The following is a 19,121-nucleotide window of genomic DNA, read 5'->3' on the forward strand; positions in this document are numbered from 1 at the left end:
GGGCACTGGTTCAGATCCCACCATGGCAGCTGGTAGAATTTAAATTCAATTAAAATCTGAAATTAAAAAGCCAGTCTCAGGAATGGTAGCTATTGCCAACTGTTATAAAACCCCATATGGTGCAATAGCGTCCTTTAGGGAAGGAAATCTATCATCCTTTCCTAAATGTTACTCTAGAATCACAACAATGTGGTTGACTCTTAACAGCCCTCTAAAATATCTAGCATGAAGGAAGATAGAAGTGGTTGTTGGAGGCCTGTCATCTCATTTGGAGGACATCTCTGCAGGAGCTCCTCAAGGTAGTGTCCTTGATTCAAGGGTGTTGGGGCAGCAAGGTGGCTAAGTGGTTAGCAGGGACTCAAGTTCAATTCCACCCTTGGGTGACTTGTCTGCATGAGGTTTGCATGTTCTCCCCACGTCTGCGTGGGTTTCTTCTGGGTGCTCCAGTTTCCTCCCAAAGTCCAGAGATATGGACATTACCCACTAAATTGCCCACAATGTCCAGGGATATGTGAGTTAGGCGAATTAGTCATGGAAAATGCTGGGTTATGGGTACAGGGTGGAGGAGTGGGTCTGGGTGAGATGCTCCTCGGATGGTCAGTGAGGAGTCAATGGGCTAAATGGCCTGCTTCTGCACTGTATGGATTCCATTGTCTCATTTGCTTCATCAAAGACCTTTCTTCCTTAATAAGGTCTTAAGTGGGAATGCTTACAATTGATTGCACAATATTCAGTACCATTCACAATTCTTCAGACACTGAAGCATCCAAGTTTATATACAGTAATACTAGGATATTATCCAGGTTTGAAGTGAAAAATAGTCAGTAACATTCAGGCCACACCAGTGCCGGGCAGTGACCATCTCTAACAAGAGAGAAACTAACCATTTCCCATTAATATTCAATGGCATTACCATCACCGCATCCCCAAAATCATCATCCTGGGGTCACCATTAACCAGATTCTGAGCTGAACAAGCCACATAAATACAGTGGCTACAAGAGTAGACCAGAGATTAGGAATCAACTTGTCGCCTCACTGTTCAAAGCTCGCCCATCATCTACAAGCACAATTTAGAAATGGGATGGAATACTCCCCACTTGCTGGATGAATTTAGCTATGACAGTACTTGACACCATCCTGCACAAAGCAGTCAACTGAGTGGCACCTCAGTTCCTTCACTCCCTCCACCACTGTTGCTACAGCACATACTATAAGATGCACTGCAAACATTCACCAACGGTCCTGAGACAGCAACTGCCACCTCAACTAATACCAACTAGAAGGCCAAGAGCAAGAGATACACGGATGCACTATCACCTTCAAGTTCCCCTGCAAGCCCCTCACCATCCTGACTTGGAAATACATCACATTTAGATTACTTACAGTGTGGAAACAGGCCCTTCAGCCCAACAAATCCACACCGACCCGCCGAAGCGCAACCCACCCAGACCCATTCCCCTACATTTACCCCTTCACCTAACATTACGTGCAATTTGACTTTGCCAATTCACATAACCTGCACATTTTTGGACTGTGGGAGGAAACCGGAACACCTGGAGGAAACCCACGCAGACACGGGGAGAATGTGCAAACTCCACACAGAGTCGCCTGAGGAGGGAATTGAACCCGGGTCTCTGGCGCTGTGAGGCAGCAGTGCTAACCACTGTGCCACCATGCTGCCCACTGTTCCTTCAATGTCCTTGGGTCAAAGTCCTGAAACTCCCTCCCTAACAGCACTCTGGGTCTATCTATGCCAAATGAATTACAGCAGTTCAAGAAAGTGGATCAAAACCACCACCTTCTCAAGGGCAACTAAGGATAGATAACAACTGCTAGCTTAGTCAGCGACCCCCATATCCCACAATTTTTTTTTTAAAAAGGCCAAGCAAAGCACTCAGTTCAAGAGCAATTAGGAATAGGCACAGAATGTGGCCTTACCAATGATGCAACATAAAGAAAATGAGAATAAAGAACAAAAAAACTAAACTAATGAAAACAAGAGGAAAACTCCCTAATAGCTAGAATCATGACTAATATTAAGGAAGACAATGATGGTTGTTGAATTATTCCCGTTGAAAGACATTGCAACAGGCTTCATCCAGCCAGCATCCTACTCCTTGAGCCTTCTCTGCCATTTTCTCAGGTCAAGAATGATCAGCCTATAAGTTCAAAGGCATACTCAATGCTACGTGTGCTTATTGAGATCATATCCATATCGGCCTTAAAAATATTCAAAGACTTCACCACCCTTTAAGTTGAAAATTCCAGACTCCTAACCCTCTGCGTCAAAATTAGTTCCTTGGACCTCTGTTTTAAACAGGCAACGCCTTATTTTTAAATAGCAATACCTAGTCATAGATTTGCTTTTTAAGTGGAATTATTCTCTCTCCATCTACCGTGTCAAGGTACCTTAGGATCTTACCTGCTTTAATCAAGTCACCCTTGGTCTTCTAAACTCCAGCAGATACAAGCCTAGCCTGTCCAACCTTCCTCCTAGGGCAACCTGTCATCTGAGGTATTAGTCTGGTAAACTTCACTGGGAACACTCATCTATGGCATGATTTCAAACATGACCTACTATTACTAAAAGATTTTGGAACAGAAGAGGAACTTGTTAGTACTTCAGAATGTGGCACCTTGAATGTCTAAGGCATTAGTAGAAAGTGAGGACTGCAGATGCTGGAGATTAGAGTCGAGAGTGTGGTGCTGGAAAAGCACAGCAGGTCAGGCACCATCAGAGTTCCCAATGAAGGGCCAAAACGTCGATCCTCCTGCTCCTCAGATGTCTAAGGCATTACCAAGTCATTCGTATATTGGAAAGATACAAATTCCTCCCCTACCAAATCTCAGTCAAGTTAATTAAAACCCAAAGATTCAATTTCTTTTGATCAAGGAGAATGGGGGAAAAACGTTCTATACATCCTCACCTTTTGAGCTCTAGTGTCACATATGATATCTAATATGAATCAGCTAAATGTGCAATTTTTGTTTTAAAAACTTTCGGACCTCAGTTTACATCAGATGTAGCAACACATTGAGATAATATTTAGAAATATTTGTAATCTCTGAACAACACTAACTTATACATGCCTTTCAATATACTGAAATGCTCAAAGTGCTTCTCAGGGTTCAGTGAGCCATCCAGAGTTGTTGCCTGACCTGCTGAGTATACTCCCAGCATTATCCATTTGTATTTCATGTTTCAAACATCTGCAATATTTTGCGTTTGTAAGTCAATGATTAAAACTAGGTCAAACAGGCAGTTTTAAGGATGTCTTAAGAGCAGGGAAGTGAGGTAGTGAGGTAGAAAGATTTAGGGAGACTGTTGCAGAACTTCGAGCTTAGGCAACTGAAGGCATAGCCACCAACGGGTGACTGATTAAATTAAGATAAGCAACAGGCAATCAAAATTTGACCAGCACAGAAATATCAGAGCGGGTTTAGAAGGTTTGAGCCAAAACTGATCTGTACCTTTTCCAGTGCTTCTCTTACAACTCGTTCAGTCTCCCGTTTTTGCTCTGCTTTCATACGCTCCTTAAAATCGTTGAATATTTTGGTGTACTTTTCATGGCACATATTCTGACAGGGGATGTCATTATTAGTCTGGGTGCTCCGATGTAACATTCTTGGTGAGGAGGCACTTAACTTCTTTGTTTGCGTTGCAATTGAAACCTTCTCGGTTTGGGGTGGCACTGAAGGTATTTCCTGGCTTGAACTGACCGCCTCAATTTCTGGTTCTGGCTCCTGAGAACAAGGGAAAAACACAAACTGTAAGATTTGAGTATGTTTTCCCTTCCCACTTCCATCATGCAGCCAAAATTCTCAGCACACTCAACAACACATATCACAAGGCAAGATACTAGCTTGATTTAGACCTGTGGTCTGCAAGCTTGTTAACACAATTTATTGGCAACACAATAACTAGATTATAGTGGACAGCTTTTTTTAGCTTTCTGCATACATCAGATGGGAGGTCATGCTCCTCCTTTGTGTTAGCCATGGAAAGATTCTGATATCGTTCAATTTCCTAGTTTACATTTTTTGAACAGCACATATAACTCACTAACTGATTAATAGCCTCTCAGAATAAGGTTCAAGTTCAAATACAGCCAGCTGACCATTCTGATGAGGACTATTATAGTACTGAGCTTTTACAAAGCAATTAACCATGAGGATTTTAGTGTATTTAAACAATATACAAAATTAATTTGATCTCAAATTAGATTTTACTTTATTATGCTGAAACTCTGTTCATGCTGAATTACAAGCTGAGACAAGGTAGAAAAAAATTGCACACAGGACCATTTAGAAAGGCTATGACAAGGAACAACACAAGACAATTACACATAATTAAACATTATGGAAGTAATGGGAATTCAATTATGACCGAGAAGATGGGTGTAGTGGTAATGTCACAAAACTTGCAATGCAGAGAGCCAGGCTAATGTTCTGGAAGACAGGTTGAAATCCCATCACTGCGGCTGGTGGAATTTAAATGCAATGATAAATTAAGAATTGACAGTAGTGGAGTTGTCAATAGTAGGAGTAGTAGTAATGATGAAATTAGCATTTACAGTTGAAAAGCCCCATCTGTTTTATTAACGTCTTTTAGGGAAAGAAATCTACTATCCTTACTTAGTCTCACCTGCATATGACTCCAGACTGACATCAATGTGAATAACTGAACTGGCCTTGGAAACGATCGAACAAGCTACCTGGCTCAAGGGATAGGCATAAAATGCTTGCCTTGCACAGTCACATCCCATGAACAAACAGTAGAAAAGTAAATGTGACAGCACATTTTGGGTAAATTATACTTTAAATGAAGGAAAGTTAGAACAAAGGAATTTGGAACTCAGGTTCACACGATATGAAAAGCAGCACTGCAGGTAGGTACAACCACAAAAAAATTAACAGCTTGAATTCAAGGTATATTAGACTATCTGTATGAGGTACTAGTTAAGTCAACAGTTAGAACACTAATAGTAGCTTTAGTCTCAACATTATGGAGAGGATCTTGATGCAACAAAGTAGGGATTCTCAGTCTGAGGGAGATGGCAAACTCCAAGGCAGCTACACACTGATTTCTGACTGCTACAAGAGCCCTAGCGAAATGCTGTGCTCCTTGCTATGGGAAAGGTGTTGTTAAACTTTAAAGGGTTCAGCAAACATTTACAAGGATGTTGCCAGAGTTGGATGGTTTGAATTACAGGAAGAGGCTGAATAAGCAGGAGCTATTTTCCCTGGAACATCAGCGGCTATGGGGTGATCTTGTACAGATTTATAAAACGAAGGGCATGGAGATACTGAATACTCAAGGTCTTTTCTGGTGGTGGTGGTTGCAGGGGGGGGCGGAGTCCAAACTGGAGGGCATAGGTTTAAGGTAAGAGGGAAAAGATTTACAAGGGACCCATGGGGCTTCTTTTTCATGCAGAGAATGGTGCATGTATGGAGCAAACTGCCAGAGGAAGTGGTGGAGGTCAGTACAAATACAACATTTAAAAAGGCATCTGGATGGGTATATCAATAGGAAGGATTTAGAGGATATGGGCCAAATGCTGGCAAATGGGACTAGATTAATTTAGGATTTCTGGTTGGCAAGGACAAATTGGACTGAAGGGTTTGTTTCCATGCCGTGCATCTCTGTATATCCACAACCAGAGGTCACAGTCTGAGGATTTGACGTGGACCATTTAGGATCGTGATGAGGAGACATTTTTGACCCAATGAGTGGTGAGCCTGTGAAATTCATTGCCACAGGAAGTAGTTGATGCCAAAACATTGAATGTATTCAAGAGGCTGCTGGATAATATTGGGAGAACGGGACTAAAGGTTATGGGAAGAAAGCAGGAGTAAGCTATTGAGTTGGACGATCAACCATGATCGTGAGGAATGGCATAGCAGGCAAAACAGGCTGAACGGCTTCCTCCTGCTCCTATCTTCTGTGTTTCTATGACTCTAAGTAGAAATCTGAAATGAAAATAGAGAATGCTGGAGAAACTCAACAGCTCTACCAGCATCTGGAGAAAGAAAAAGTTAATATTTTTGAGTCCAATGTGACAAAAATAAAGGGTTTTGTACTGTAGAAAATGGTGAAGGAAGGAGGGTTGGGGAAGACTAGAGACCGAAGGAGATTAGGGTTCTCAAGTGTCACAAAACAAAAGAAAAAAGAAGTAATGATAATTGTTGAGAAGTGGAATAGGTCCAGAGCACATGCATTTAATGGCAGAATACAAATTACAAAATTAATAAAATGTTTGAGGGGGAAAATAAAACTGAAGATAGTATTCATGGCCTTAAGTCACTGAACTCAATGTTGAGTCCAGAAGGCTGTAAAGGCTCTTCCTTTAACCTGAGTTGGGTATTACTGAAGCAAACCTAGGACAGAAACTTGAGCATGAGAGCAAGATACTGTATTAAAACAGCAAGTGTCATACCTGAAGTTTGAGCGAAGGTATTCTATAAAGCGGTAACTTAGACGAGGTTCAGTGTCCCCAGCATAGAGGAAACTACTTTGTGAGCAGTGAACATAATCATAGAGTCCCTACATTGTGGAAGCAGGCCATTCAGACCATCAAGTCCACACTGACCCTTCAAACAGCATCCCACCCAGACCCATTCCTTGATCCTATGCTTGTAACTTTGCATTTCCCATGGCCAACCCACCTAGCTTTCACAGCCCTTGACACTGTTGCCAATTTAGCACAGCTAATCCACCTACCCTGCACATCCACTTACTTAACTCATTGAGTTTATTTGAGGAAACCGGAGCACCTAGGGGAAATCTATGCAGATGACGGGAGTATGTGCAAACTTCACACAGAGACAGTCACCTGAAGGTGGAATCAAACCTGAGTCCCTGGCACTGTGAGGTAGCAGTGCTAACCACTGAGCTATCGTGCTGCCCAGTGTACTTTTCTACATTATATATATTACACACTCGATTCAAAGTAATGCAAATAAATTGCTGCTTCACCTGGAAGGTGTGTTTGGGACCAAGTGAAATGAGAATTTAAAAAGGATAAATATTGTATTTCTGTGATTACAATGGGACAATGACATGGGAAGTGAATAAAGTGTTAAGAGTGATAGAGAATGGACCAGAGGATGATGGAGGGAACAATTCCTTTGAATGCTGACAGGGGTGAAAAGGAACGGATATAAAAGATATGTTGAATGTTGGAGCTGTTGTCTTAAAATAAATGTGATTAAAGAATAATTTGATAGCTATGAAGGAATGAGACAGAGTAAACAGAAACAAATTATTTTCCAATGACTGAAGGATATGGAACAAGGAGTCATGGATACAAGATAACATTTAAGCTATTTAAGACAGAAAACAGATGAAACATTTTTGTTTAGAAGGATGTGGAGTAACCACTATGCTCCACTTAATGATTAAAGCAGAAACCCTGTCAAAATTAAATAAGTTAGGTAAGGGGATAAAACAGTGAAATGGAGAGGGTGAAATAAAAGAGATTTAGGGACAAATAAGGTTATGACTACTGCTTGCATGGAGAATAACCAAAAAGAACCAGTGTAGTAAAACAGCTTATAAGCATACAATTGCCACAAAATTTCTATATAACTGGTTTGCTCAACCTCCTAGTGAACTATTTCATATTAGTGAACATAACGACTGCACTTAAAGCACAGAACATAGAACAGTATACTAAAAATTTACATGACTTTCAACATTCCAAAATATTCTGGCGAATGAAAGATAAAATTACAGCTTCTCATTATGTCTTTGGTTAAGCTTACTTCATCTTTGGCGTCCGAATGTTGATTCCGTCTGGATTTCTTGTTCTTGGGTTCTTGTGTGCTTTTCTGCTGTAACATGCACCATACATTAAGTGTTGCACTAAGATTGACAGTAACATTGCAGCTTATTGTTTTGAAAGTGTAGTAAAAAAGATTTTTTGCTATAAAAACTATATTTCTCGCTTTCATTCTTCTTTACAATGAAGCTACACTCAAAGTGGGGGGGGGGGGGGCACTAATCTGACTTTGGTTTTTATGCACAAGCACAGCATTTTGACATATCATTCCATCTAATTTATTTTAAGAATATGAGATACCATCACAAAACAGATCTTCTGATAGCTATGCTTAATAATATAAAGGGTTTTTACTCAAAAGACCATTTTACAAAGGCCTTCAAGATAGAAATAGTGTGCACGAGTATGGGGGAAAAAGGACATTAGCACTAGGTAATGATGTTCCTTGCACTGTAACAATTCTGTAACAGCACTGGAAATCATAAGAATTGAGACATATTGTTTGTTTATAGAGGTTAGTTAACATATAAATTATACCATCATGCTCATAAAACCACAGTTTGCTAAATCACAACTTTGGGTTCAGTGTCAACAATGCAGCAGACATTTTGATTTAAATATTCTGCAATTCTATGCATTGTTTGGTAGCAAGCTTGGAAGGTTTGATGGGGCTTTTTTTTCCTATATTGGGAGGAGTGCAGTCAGTTGACATTTTTAATGTCAGTTTCAGCAATGCAATTTGGTGATAAAATAAATACAGAACTCAAACATATTTGACCATAATCTTAGCTCATAAATCTTCAATTCAGTAACCCACAGAATCCAAACTCTTAATTTGCTTAGACAACGATCACTGGCTTCCTAAAAGCAAATAGTTATTTGAGACTGTAAGCGTTGTGACATTTTTGTATGGTTAGAGAATCTACAAAATCTTCTCACATTACATTCTAGGAATATATAAATTATATAAATTGAGCATCACTGTTCAATGCCAATTTCAAATTTCCAGCCAATTTCTAATGGTAGAAGATTCAGTAAATGTTTTGTTGCAATCATTTTTCTCATCTTGCAGCTCCAAACTGAATTGAATATTGAATAAAATTGCTCTAACAGTGCCCATGTAAATACTTTTGACTGCTGTCAGTAGTGACAGTATTAAGGACTTCAGGTAATGGCCCTAAACAGATTAAAAGCTTCCCTCTTGAGCTTTCGACATATTGTGACACTTGAAAAAATTTGTCTTGTAATCACTCATATGGTCAGCGTGCTGATTGCATTATTTCCTGGTAGTCAATTCACAGTATTACTACACAATTATTAACACTGCTCATAATTGGAAACTGCAGAAGACCATTCAAAGGCTTGATTATGGTCAAAGAGTGTGGTACTGGAAAAGCACACCTGGTCAGGCAGCATCTGAGGAGCAGGAGAATCAACATTTTGGGTATAAGCCCTTCATCAGGAATAAGGCTTGATCATGGTTTGTATGTACTATTGTGCTGGAATATGCACAAATCTCTTATTCTGTAAAATTATATAAATCTTATTTAAACATTTAAAGCCAGATGTTACAACTGACCTAGTTCTATTTACCACACCAATTCACCTTGGCTTTACGACCTTTAATTAACTATGCCTGGGAAGCTTTTGGCATAGAGTGTTCCACAACCCTTTTCATTTCCATCAGCCAAATGAGGTCTAATCCTAAATTTAAGGTTATGCCCAAGATTCCCTACATTCTACGCATCAACCGGAAAGTCCCTATGCAGTTTACACACGTTTGCCCCTTTCAGTTACCTGCATGTTCGAGCAAAACAAGTTAAAGGACCAGACTTTTGAATAAATCACCCATGCACTCTTAAAGAATTAGACTCAATGTGGTTTTCTTCCCTCGCTCTAAACTCCTTTACAGAGGTAATAATCTCTATCTGTAGTAAATACTTTTACCAAATTTAATAATCCATGAAATTTTCTATACCTGAGGCAACACATGTCTAGTCTATTTATTAGATTTATATAACTTAAGATGTCTGTGCCACTATCTGGAAAGTCTGTATTATACCTCCTCAAAGGCCAATGTCTTTTCTTACATACAGTGCTCAGAACACAATGCAAAAAAGTACAAAGGTGACATAAAACATTTATCTTCCAGTTCCCAGGACAATAACTGGTAATTCTGTTGAGAAGTTAATTAAACTAAATCAGCATTATTCATTTGGCTCATGATGATCCTATAAACTCTCAATGATTTTTCTGTCTTTCAATCATTCATCTGTATGAAACTGGGGAGGCAACGACCTAGTGACATTATCGCTGGACGGTTAATCCAGAGGCTCAGGTTCAAATCCTGCCATGGCAGACAGTGGAATATGAATTCAGTAAATATCAGGAATTAAGGAGTAGAATGATGACCATAAATCCATTGTCTATTGTAAGAAAAATAGATCTAGTTCACTAATGTCCTTTAGGGGAGGAAACTGATTCCAGATGCATAGCAACTTGTTGACTCTTAACTGGGCAATTAGGGACTGGCGATAAATGCTGGCCGAGCCAATGACACCCTCATCCCATGAATGAAACAATTTTAAAAATTATGCAGTTTAATCTAGGAGTTCTGTTTTATAGAAGAATATTATGCTATTATTTTTTCTAGTTTATCATTATGTGCATTTTCAGATGTTTATGATTTCAAAGTTCTACAAACAAGAGTTAGGTCAGTAGACAGTGAAGTATGTTTGCCAGGTACAGGTCTATCCTGACTAAGAGGAACTGATGAGCAGAAACCAGGATCTCCTGATGTAGAATGAGGAGCAGCAGTGGTCAATCATCCTTGCTGTCAGAAATCTTGTTGCAGCCAAACCCAGTTGCTCACATATAAATAAGTACAGTTGATTTCAGTTTAACTTGATCACTTTTAGGATCGCTGGGAGGCTGAAGTTCAAGTTCCATCTACTCCACAGATGAGTAATAATATCTCTGAACAGGTTGATTAGATAAATACGTTAAAAAGTTTAAGTCCGCTTCATATTATTTTCTTGGTTAACAAGGTCCAGGCACTATTTTGTGGCAAAACACTTGGCCAAAGAAGCAGTTTTGTAATCACCATAAATTTACAACCTACAAAATCACACACATGAACTAATTTAAAATTACTGCGAAATAACAACCAGTTAGAAAGAAATGGCTGAACAAGCAGTGAACCTCAAGTACGTTGAAGAATAAGTAATCAGTCAAATAGTTACTAACACCATCACATTCAGGTGCAGAATTAGGCCATTCGACCCACTGAGTCTGGTCCATATTTAATCATGGTTGTTATGTTTTTCAATCCAATTCTCCTGCCTTCTCCGCGATTCTCTCATAAATCAAGAACCTAAATATCTCCATCTGGGAATATACCAATATCTAAGTTTTTATGTGTTAATTTGCTACTGTAAGCTTGTGGAAAAGGGAGCAATCCTTGGTCCTTGAAAGATTATGCATGGCAATATAGAAATCTGCACAAATTCAGATAAGGGAAATATGAAATATTTTACTGATGTGCAGAACTGGATAAGGTATACAGATGGCTAAATCCAATTTATTTAATTCAGGTATGTCAATTGACCGATTCACTACTTACAACAGACTTGATGAGCATGAGGTTGTGCAAAAGTTTAAAACGGAGGCTATGAAAATAATCTTTGCTAATTAGTCATGAGAGAGAGAGAGACAGGCACATTTGTCATAAGAGTTAATGAGTGCTCCCTGGGGCAGAATTTCAGGGACATTACAGTTAGTGAAGGAACCCAAGGTTGATTTACAATTCTACCTGGCTTGAATACTTCATTGAAATCAAGTATTTTTATGTATTTGATAAGTAGACCTTTTTCCTTTAAAATATACCTTTTCCCTTTAAAAGGTACTTAATTTTAACATTTAATAGCTAGAGATCTGTTCTCGCTTTAATTGGCTTCTGTAAGGTTTGGGCACTGTAAGGACCGAGAGCGGTGGCAGAGAGAGCGAGGGGGTGGGAAAAGTAAAACAAAATAAAGAAATACAGATTAGATTAGATTAGATTCCCTACAGTGTGGAAACAGGCCCTTCGGCCCAACCAGTCCACACCGACCCTCCGAAGAGTAACCCACCCAGACCCATTTCCCTCTGACTAATGCACCTAACACTATGGGCAATTTAGCATGGCCAACTCACCTGAACTGCACATTTTTGGACTGTGGGAGGAAACTGGAGCACCCGAAGGAAACCCACGCAGACACGGGGAGAATGTGCAAACTCCATACAGACAGTTATCCGAGGCTGGAATCGAACCTAGGACCCTGATGCTGTGAGGCAGCAGTACTAACCACTGAGCCACCGTGCCACCCTAATGTCTTCCATTAATATCTCCTCTTTCCTTATATGTCAAGTATCCCCCCTCAAAATCCTTGGCCCCTCTGTAACCCAGCTCACTGCCTCTAATCCCAGCATTGTATTCCCCAAATTCCCAAATACAGAAATGTCTCCTGGTAACCCCCTTTATTTTCATTGAGTTTCATGATTGGCTATGACCCAACCCCTGTTCTGAAGATAAGTCACTGGACTCAAAAAAAATTCACTTTTTTTTTCTCCACAAGTGTTGCCAGACCTGCAGACCTTCTCCACCTATTTATATTTTATATGGTTCAACCTCTGCCCAACTTTGACAGACAGCCCTGACTATTGACTGATTAGATTCCCTACAGTGTGGAAACAGGCCCTTCGGCCCAACAAGTTCATAGCGACCCTCCGAAGAGTCACCCACCCAGACCAATTTCCCTATGACTAATGCACCTAACACCACGGGCAATTTATTGTGGCCAATTCACCTGACCTGCACATCTTTGGACTGTGGGAGGATACCGGAGCACCCTGAAGAAACCCATGCAGACACAAGGAAAATGTGCAAACTCCCCACAGTCAGTTGTCCAAGGCTGGAATCAAACCTGGGTCCCTGGCACTGTGAGACAGCAGTGCTAACCACTGAGCCACCGCACCATCACTTAGTAGCAAGCCAGAGTCTAGATTAGATTACTTACAGTGTGGAAACAGGCCCTTCGGCCCAACAAGTCCACACCGACCCGCCGAAGCGTAACCCACCCATACCCCTACATTTACCCCACACTACGGGCAATTTAGCATGGCCAATTCACCTGACTTGCACATCTTTGGAGTGTGGGAGGAAACCGGAGCACCCGGAGGAAACCCACGCAGACACGGGGAGAATGTGCAAACTCCACACAGTCAGTCGCCTGAGGCGGGAATTGAACCCGGGTCTCTGGCGCTGCGAGGCAGCAGTGCTAACCACTGTGCCACCGTGCCGCCCACAATAGAGATATACAGCACAGAAACAGACCTTTCGGTCCAACACGTCCATACCCATCAGATATTCTAAATTAACCTCATCCTAATTGCCAGCACTTGGCCCATATCCTTCTAAACCCTTCCTATGCATATAGCCATCCAGATGACTTTTAAATGTTGTAATCATACCACCACTTCCTCTGGCAGCTCATTCCTTACATGCACTACCCTCTGAATAAAAACGTTGTGCCTTAAGTCCCTTTTAAATCTCCCCCCTCCTCACCCTAAATCTATTACCCTCTAGTTCCAGACTCCCCCATCCCAGGGAAAATATCTTTTCTATCCGTACCCCTCATGACTGATTTCTGTGCAGTTCCCTGACTGACGTACCCCTCAAATCCTGAGTCTTGATGCAATGGACCTCTAGGTGTCCACTCTCCAGATTGTGCTGATATAGAACTCCTGACTGTGACCACCCCAAGCCACTGGACTAAAATCAGCTGATGCCCCAAACTTACTGTGCTGGTGCAGCCAATGTGTAACAGCACACTTTGACTTGACAGATGTTGGATATCAGAAACAAAACAAAAATTGCTGGAGAAACTCAGCAGATTTGGCAGTATCTTTAGGGAGAAAGCAGAGTTGATGTTTCAGCTCCAGTGACTCTTCATCAGATAGTAGCGGGACAGGTCACAAGAGAAGTTGAGTAAGTGATATGAGTAGGGGAGAACGGGTAGTCTATGCTGAAAGCAATCCTTTTCGTGACAGGACTAAGATGTCAGGTGGGTAAGAAAACACAAAGACATAATCAGGCTCTAAAGTTATTGAACTCGATGTTGAGTCTTTGAGGCTGCAGAATCCCAAAGCAAAAGATGACATGCCGTTCTTCTAATTCCTGCTGAGGCTTGCTGGAGCATTGCAACAGGCCTGAGACAGAAACGTTGGCACAGGAACATGATGGTGTGTTGAAGTGATAAACAACTGGAAGCTCAGGGTCATTTTTACAGACAGAATGTAGGTGTTCTGTAAAACGGTCAGCTGGTCTGTTTTCAGTCTCCTCAGTGCAGAGGAAACCATATTCTGAGCAGCATTTCTTGGTCTTATGACATGGGTTGCTTTCAGTACAGGCAAAAGTGAGGACTGCAGATGCTGGAAACTAGGGTCTAGATTAGAGTGGTGCTGGAAAAGTACAGCAGGTCAGGCAGCATCCAAGGAGCAGGAAAATTGACGTTTCAGGCAGTGGCCCTTCATCAGGAATTCCTGTTGAAGGGCTTATGCCCGAAACATCGATTTTCCTGCACCTCGAATGCTGCCTGACCTGCTGTGCTTTTCCAGAACTACTCTAATCTAGACTCGGATTTCAGTACTGAAAATGTGTTGCTGGAAAAGCGCAGGTCAGGCAGCATCCAAGGAACAGGAGAATCAACGTTTCGGGCATGAACCCTTCTTCAGGAAAGAAGGGCTCATGCCCGAAACATCGATTCTCCTGCTCCTGGGATGCTGCCTGACCTGCTGCGCTTTTCCAGCAACACATTTTCAGCTCTGATCTCCAGCATCTGCAGTCCTCACTTTCTCCTCGGATTTCAGTACAGCCTACCCTTTCTCTCCACTCTTAACCCTCATTATCACTGACTCAACTTCTCTTCTCTCTTGGCCTAATATTAATAACCCCTTGTCTGTCTACCCCTTTTATATCTCTCTCTCTCCACCTGAGCTCTGTCTCCACCTCCATTCACTGCTAACCCCATTCCCCTGCCAACCCAACCTTCAGCATAAATACCATCTTTTCCCAACTGTTATTAGTTCTGAAGAGTGATCAGACTTGAATTGTTCTTTCTCCCCAGAGAAATGGGCTTTCTCCCCAGAGATGTTGCCAGGCCCGATGATGTTTCTGTTTGGGTTTGAGACAGAACTAAGTGTTGCCCAACGCCTGTAAAGTTTGACTTCAAGGCTTAGGCATGGTGGGGGAGAGAAAGAGGGCGAATGAAAGACAGACAGGGCGGACAGCAGACGCCGGGCGGGAGACAGGGCGGGCGGCCGGCCGGGCGGGAGACAGGGCGGGCGGCCGGCCGGGCGGGAGACAGGGCGGGCGGCCGGCCGGGCGGGAGACAGGGCGGGCGGCCGGCCGGGCGGGAGACAGGGCGGGCGGCCGGCCGGACTAGAGACAGGGCCGACGGGCGGACGGACGAGAGACAGGGCGGGAGGCCGGACGGACGAGAGACAGGGCGGACGGGCGGACGGACGAGAGACAGGGCCGACGGGCGGACGGACGAGAGACAGGGCCGACGGGCGGACGGACGAGAGACAGGGCCGACGGGCGGACGGACGAGAGACAGGGCCGACGGGCGGACGGACGAGAGACAGGGCCGACGGGCGGACGGACGAGAGACAGGGCCGACGGGCGGACGGACGAGAGACAGGGCCGACGGGCGGACGGACGAGAGACCGGGCCGACGGACGGACGGACGAGAGACCGGGCCGACGGACGGACGGACGAGAGACCGGGCCGACGGACGGACGGACGAGAGACCGGGCCGACGGACGGACGGACGAGAGACCGGGCCGACGGACGGACGGACGAGAGACCGGGCCGACGGACGGACGGACGAGAGACCGGGCCGACGGACGGACGGACGAGAGACCGGGCCGACGGACGGACGGACGAGAGACCGGGCCGACGGACGGACGGACGAGAGACCGGGCCGACGGACGGACGGACGAGAGACCGGGCCGACGGACGGACGGACGAGAGACCGGGCCGACGGACGGACGGACGAGAGACCGGGCCGACGGACGGACGGACGAGAGACCGGGCCGACGGACGGACGGACGAGAGACCGGGCTGACGGACGGACGGACGAGAGACCGGGCCGACGGACGGACGGACGAGAGACCGGGCCGACGGACGGACGGACGGACGAGAGACCGGGCCGACGGACGGACGGACGAGAGACCGGGCCGACGGACGAGAGACCGGGCCGACGGACGGGCGGACGAGAGACCGGGCCGACGGACGGGCGGACGAGAGACCGGGCCGACGGACGAGAGACCGGGCCGACGGACGGGCGGACGAGAGACCGGGCCGACGGACGGGCGGACGAGAGACAGGGCCGACGGACGGGCAGACGAGAGACAGGGCGGGCGGACGAGAGACAGGGCCGACGGGCGGGCGGACGAGAGACAGGGCCGACGGACGGGCAGACGAGAGACAGGGCGGACGGACGGACGAGAGACAGGGCGGACGGACGAGAGACAGGGCGGACGGACGAGAGACAGGGCGGACGGACGAGAGACAGGGCGGACGGACGAGAGACAGGGCGGACGGACGAGAGACAGGGCGGACGAACGAGAGACAGGGCGGACGGACGGACGGACGAGAGACAGGGCCGACGGACGGACGGACGAGAGACAGGGCCGACGGACGGACGGACGAGAGACAGGGCCGACGGACGGCCGGACGAGAGACAGGGAGGGCGGGCGGCCGGACGAGAGACAGGGAGGGCGGGTGGACGGACGAGAGACAGGGAGGGCGGGCGGCCGTACGAGAGACAGGGAGGGCGGGCGGACGGACGAGAGACAGGGAGGGCGGACGAGAAACAGGGTGGGCGGGCGGGCGGACGAGAGACAGGGAGGGCGGGCGGACGGACGAGAGACAGGAAGGGCGGACGAGAAACAGGGTGGGCGGGCGGGCGGACGAGAGACAGGGAGGGCGGGCGGACGGACGAGAGACAGGGAGGGCGGGCGGCCGGACGAGAGACAGGGAGGGCGGGCGGACGGACGAGAGACAGGGAGGGCGGACGAGAAACAGGGTGGGCGGGCGGGCGGACGAGAGACAGGGAGGGCGGGCGGCCGGACGAGAGACCGGGCCGACGGACGGACGGACGGGCGAGAGACCGGGCCGACGGACGGACGGACGGGCGAGAGACCGGGCCGACGGACGGGCGGACGAGAGACCGGGCCGACGGACGGGCGGACGAGAGACCGGGCCGACGGACGGGCGGACGAGAGACCGGGCCGACGGACGGACGAGAGACCGGGCCGACGGACGGACGGACGAGAGACCGGGCCGACGGACGGACGGACGGACGAGAGACCGGGCCGACGGACGGACGGACGAGAGACCGGGCCGACGGACGGACGGGCGGACGAGAGACCGGGCCGACGGACGGGCGGACGAGAGACCGGGCCGACGGACGGGCGGACGAGAGACCGGGCCGACGGACGGGCGGACGAGAGACCGGGCCGACGGACGGGCGGACGAGAGACCGGGCCGACGGACGGGCGGACGAGAGACAGGGCCGACGGACGGGCGGACGAGAGACAGGGCCGACGGACGGGCAGACGAGAGACAGGGCGGGCGGACGAGAGACAGGGCCGACGGACGGGCAGACGACAGGGTGGGCGGACGAGAGACAGGGCCGACGGACGGGCAGACGAGAGACAGGGCGGACGGACGGACGAGAGACAGGGCGGACGGACGAGAGACAGGGCGGACGGACGAGAGACAGGGCGGACGGACGAGAGACAGGGCGGACGGACGAGAGACAGGGCGGACGGACGAGAGACAGGGCGGACGGACGAGAGACAGGGCGGACGGACGAGAGACAGGGCGGACGGACGAGAGACAGGGCGGACGGACGAGAGACAGGGCGGACGGACGAGAGACAGGGCGGACGGACGAGAGACAGGGCGGACGGACGGACGGACGAGAGACAGGGCCGACGGACGGACGGACGAGAGACAGGGCCGACGGGCGGCCGGACGAGAGACAGGGAGGGCGGGCGGCCGGACGAGAGACAGGGAGGGCGGGCGGCCGAACGAGAGACAGGGAGGGCGGGCGGCCGGACGAGAGACAGGGAGGGCGGGCGGCCGTACGAGAGACAGGGAGGGCGGGCGGATGGACGAGAGACAGGGAGGGCGGACGAGAAACAGGGTGGGTGGGCGGGCGGACGAGAGACAGGGAGGGCGGGCGGACGGACGAGAGACAGGGAGGGCGGACGAGAAACAGGGTGGGCGGGCGGGCGGACGAGAGACAGGGAGGGCGGGCGGACGGACGAGAGACAGGGAGGGCGGGCGGCCGGACGAGAGACAGGGAGGGCGGGCGGACGGACGAGAGACAGGGAGGGCGGACGAGAAACAGGGTGGGCGGGCGGACGGACGAGAGACAGGGAGGGCGGACGAGAAACAGGGTGGGCGGGCGGGCGGACGAGAGACAGGGAGGGCGGGCGGACGGACGAGAGACAGGGAGGGCGGGCGGCCGGACGAGAGACCGGGCCGACGGACGGACGGGCGGACGAGAGACCGGGCCGACGGACGGGCGGACGAGAGACCGGGCCGACGGACGGGCGGACGAGAGACCGGGCCGACGGACGGACGGACAGACGAGAGACCGGGCCGACGGACGGGCGGACGAGAGACCGGGCCGACGGACGGGCGGACGAGAGACCGGGCCGACGGACGGGCGGACGAGAGACCGGGCCGACGGACGGGCGGACGAGAGACCGGGCCGACGGACGGGCGGACGAGAGACCGGGCCGACGGACGGGCGGACGAGAGACCGGGCCGACGGACGGGCGGACGAGAGACCGGGCCGACGGACGGGCGGACGAGAGACCGGGCCGACGGACGGGCGGACGAGAGACCGGGCCGACGGACGGGCGGACGAGAGACCGGGCCGACGGACGGGCGGACGAGAGACCGGGCCGACGGACGGGCGGACGAGAGACCGGGCCGACGGACGGGCGGACGAGAGACCGGGCCGACGGACGGGCGGACGAGAGACCGGGCCGACGGACGGGCGGACGAGAGACCGGGCCGACGGACGAGAGACCGGGCCGACGGACGGGCAGACGAGAGACAGGGCGGGCGGACCAGAGACAGGGCCGACGGACGGGCAGACGAGTGACAGGGCGGACGGACGGACGGACGAGAGACAGGGCGGACGGACGAGAGACAGGGCGGACGGACGAGAGACAGGGCGGACGGACGAGAGACAGGGCGGACGGACGAGAGACAGGGC

General features: G+C 48.4%; 1 protein-coding gene across 4 annotated transcripts in view; it reads right to left on the reverse strand.

Moving 5' to 3' along the window:
* The window catches only part of zmynd11 (zinc finger, MYND-type containing 11), a 199,753-nt gene that overhangs the window by 25,500 nt on the left and 155,132 nt on the right, over positions 1-19,121 (reverse strand). For 3 of the 4 annotated variants that reach the window (XM_087987554.1, XM_087987552.1, XM_087987553.1), the window contains exons 12-13: positions 7,767-7,835; positions 3,474-3,746 (exon numbers count right to left, since the gene is read on the reverse strand). In XM_087987554.1, the coding sequence (XP_087843680.1) occupies positions 3,474-3,746; positions 7,767-7,835 (342 nt within the window). The remainder of the gene's footprint in view (positions 1-3,473; positions 3,747-7,766; positions 7,836-19,121) is intronic. The other variant, XM_087987551.1, reaches the window with a different exon arrangement.

This window comes from Chiloscyllium plagiosum, unplaced genomic scaffold (assembly GCF_037043375.1).
Source record: "Chiloscyllium plagiosum isolate Xiang-an unplaced genomic scaffold, Cpla_swu_hap1 HiC_scaffold_5, whole genome shotgun sequence".
NCBI lineage: Eukaryota > Metazoa > Chordata > Chondrichthyes > Orectolobiformes > Hemiscylliidae > Chiloscyllium > Chiloscyllium plagiosum.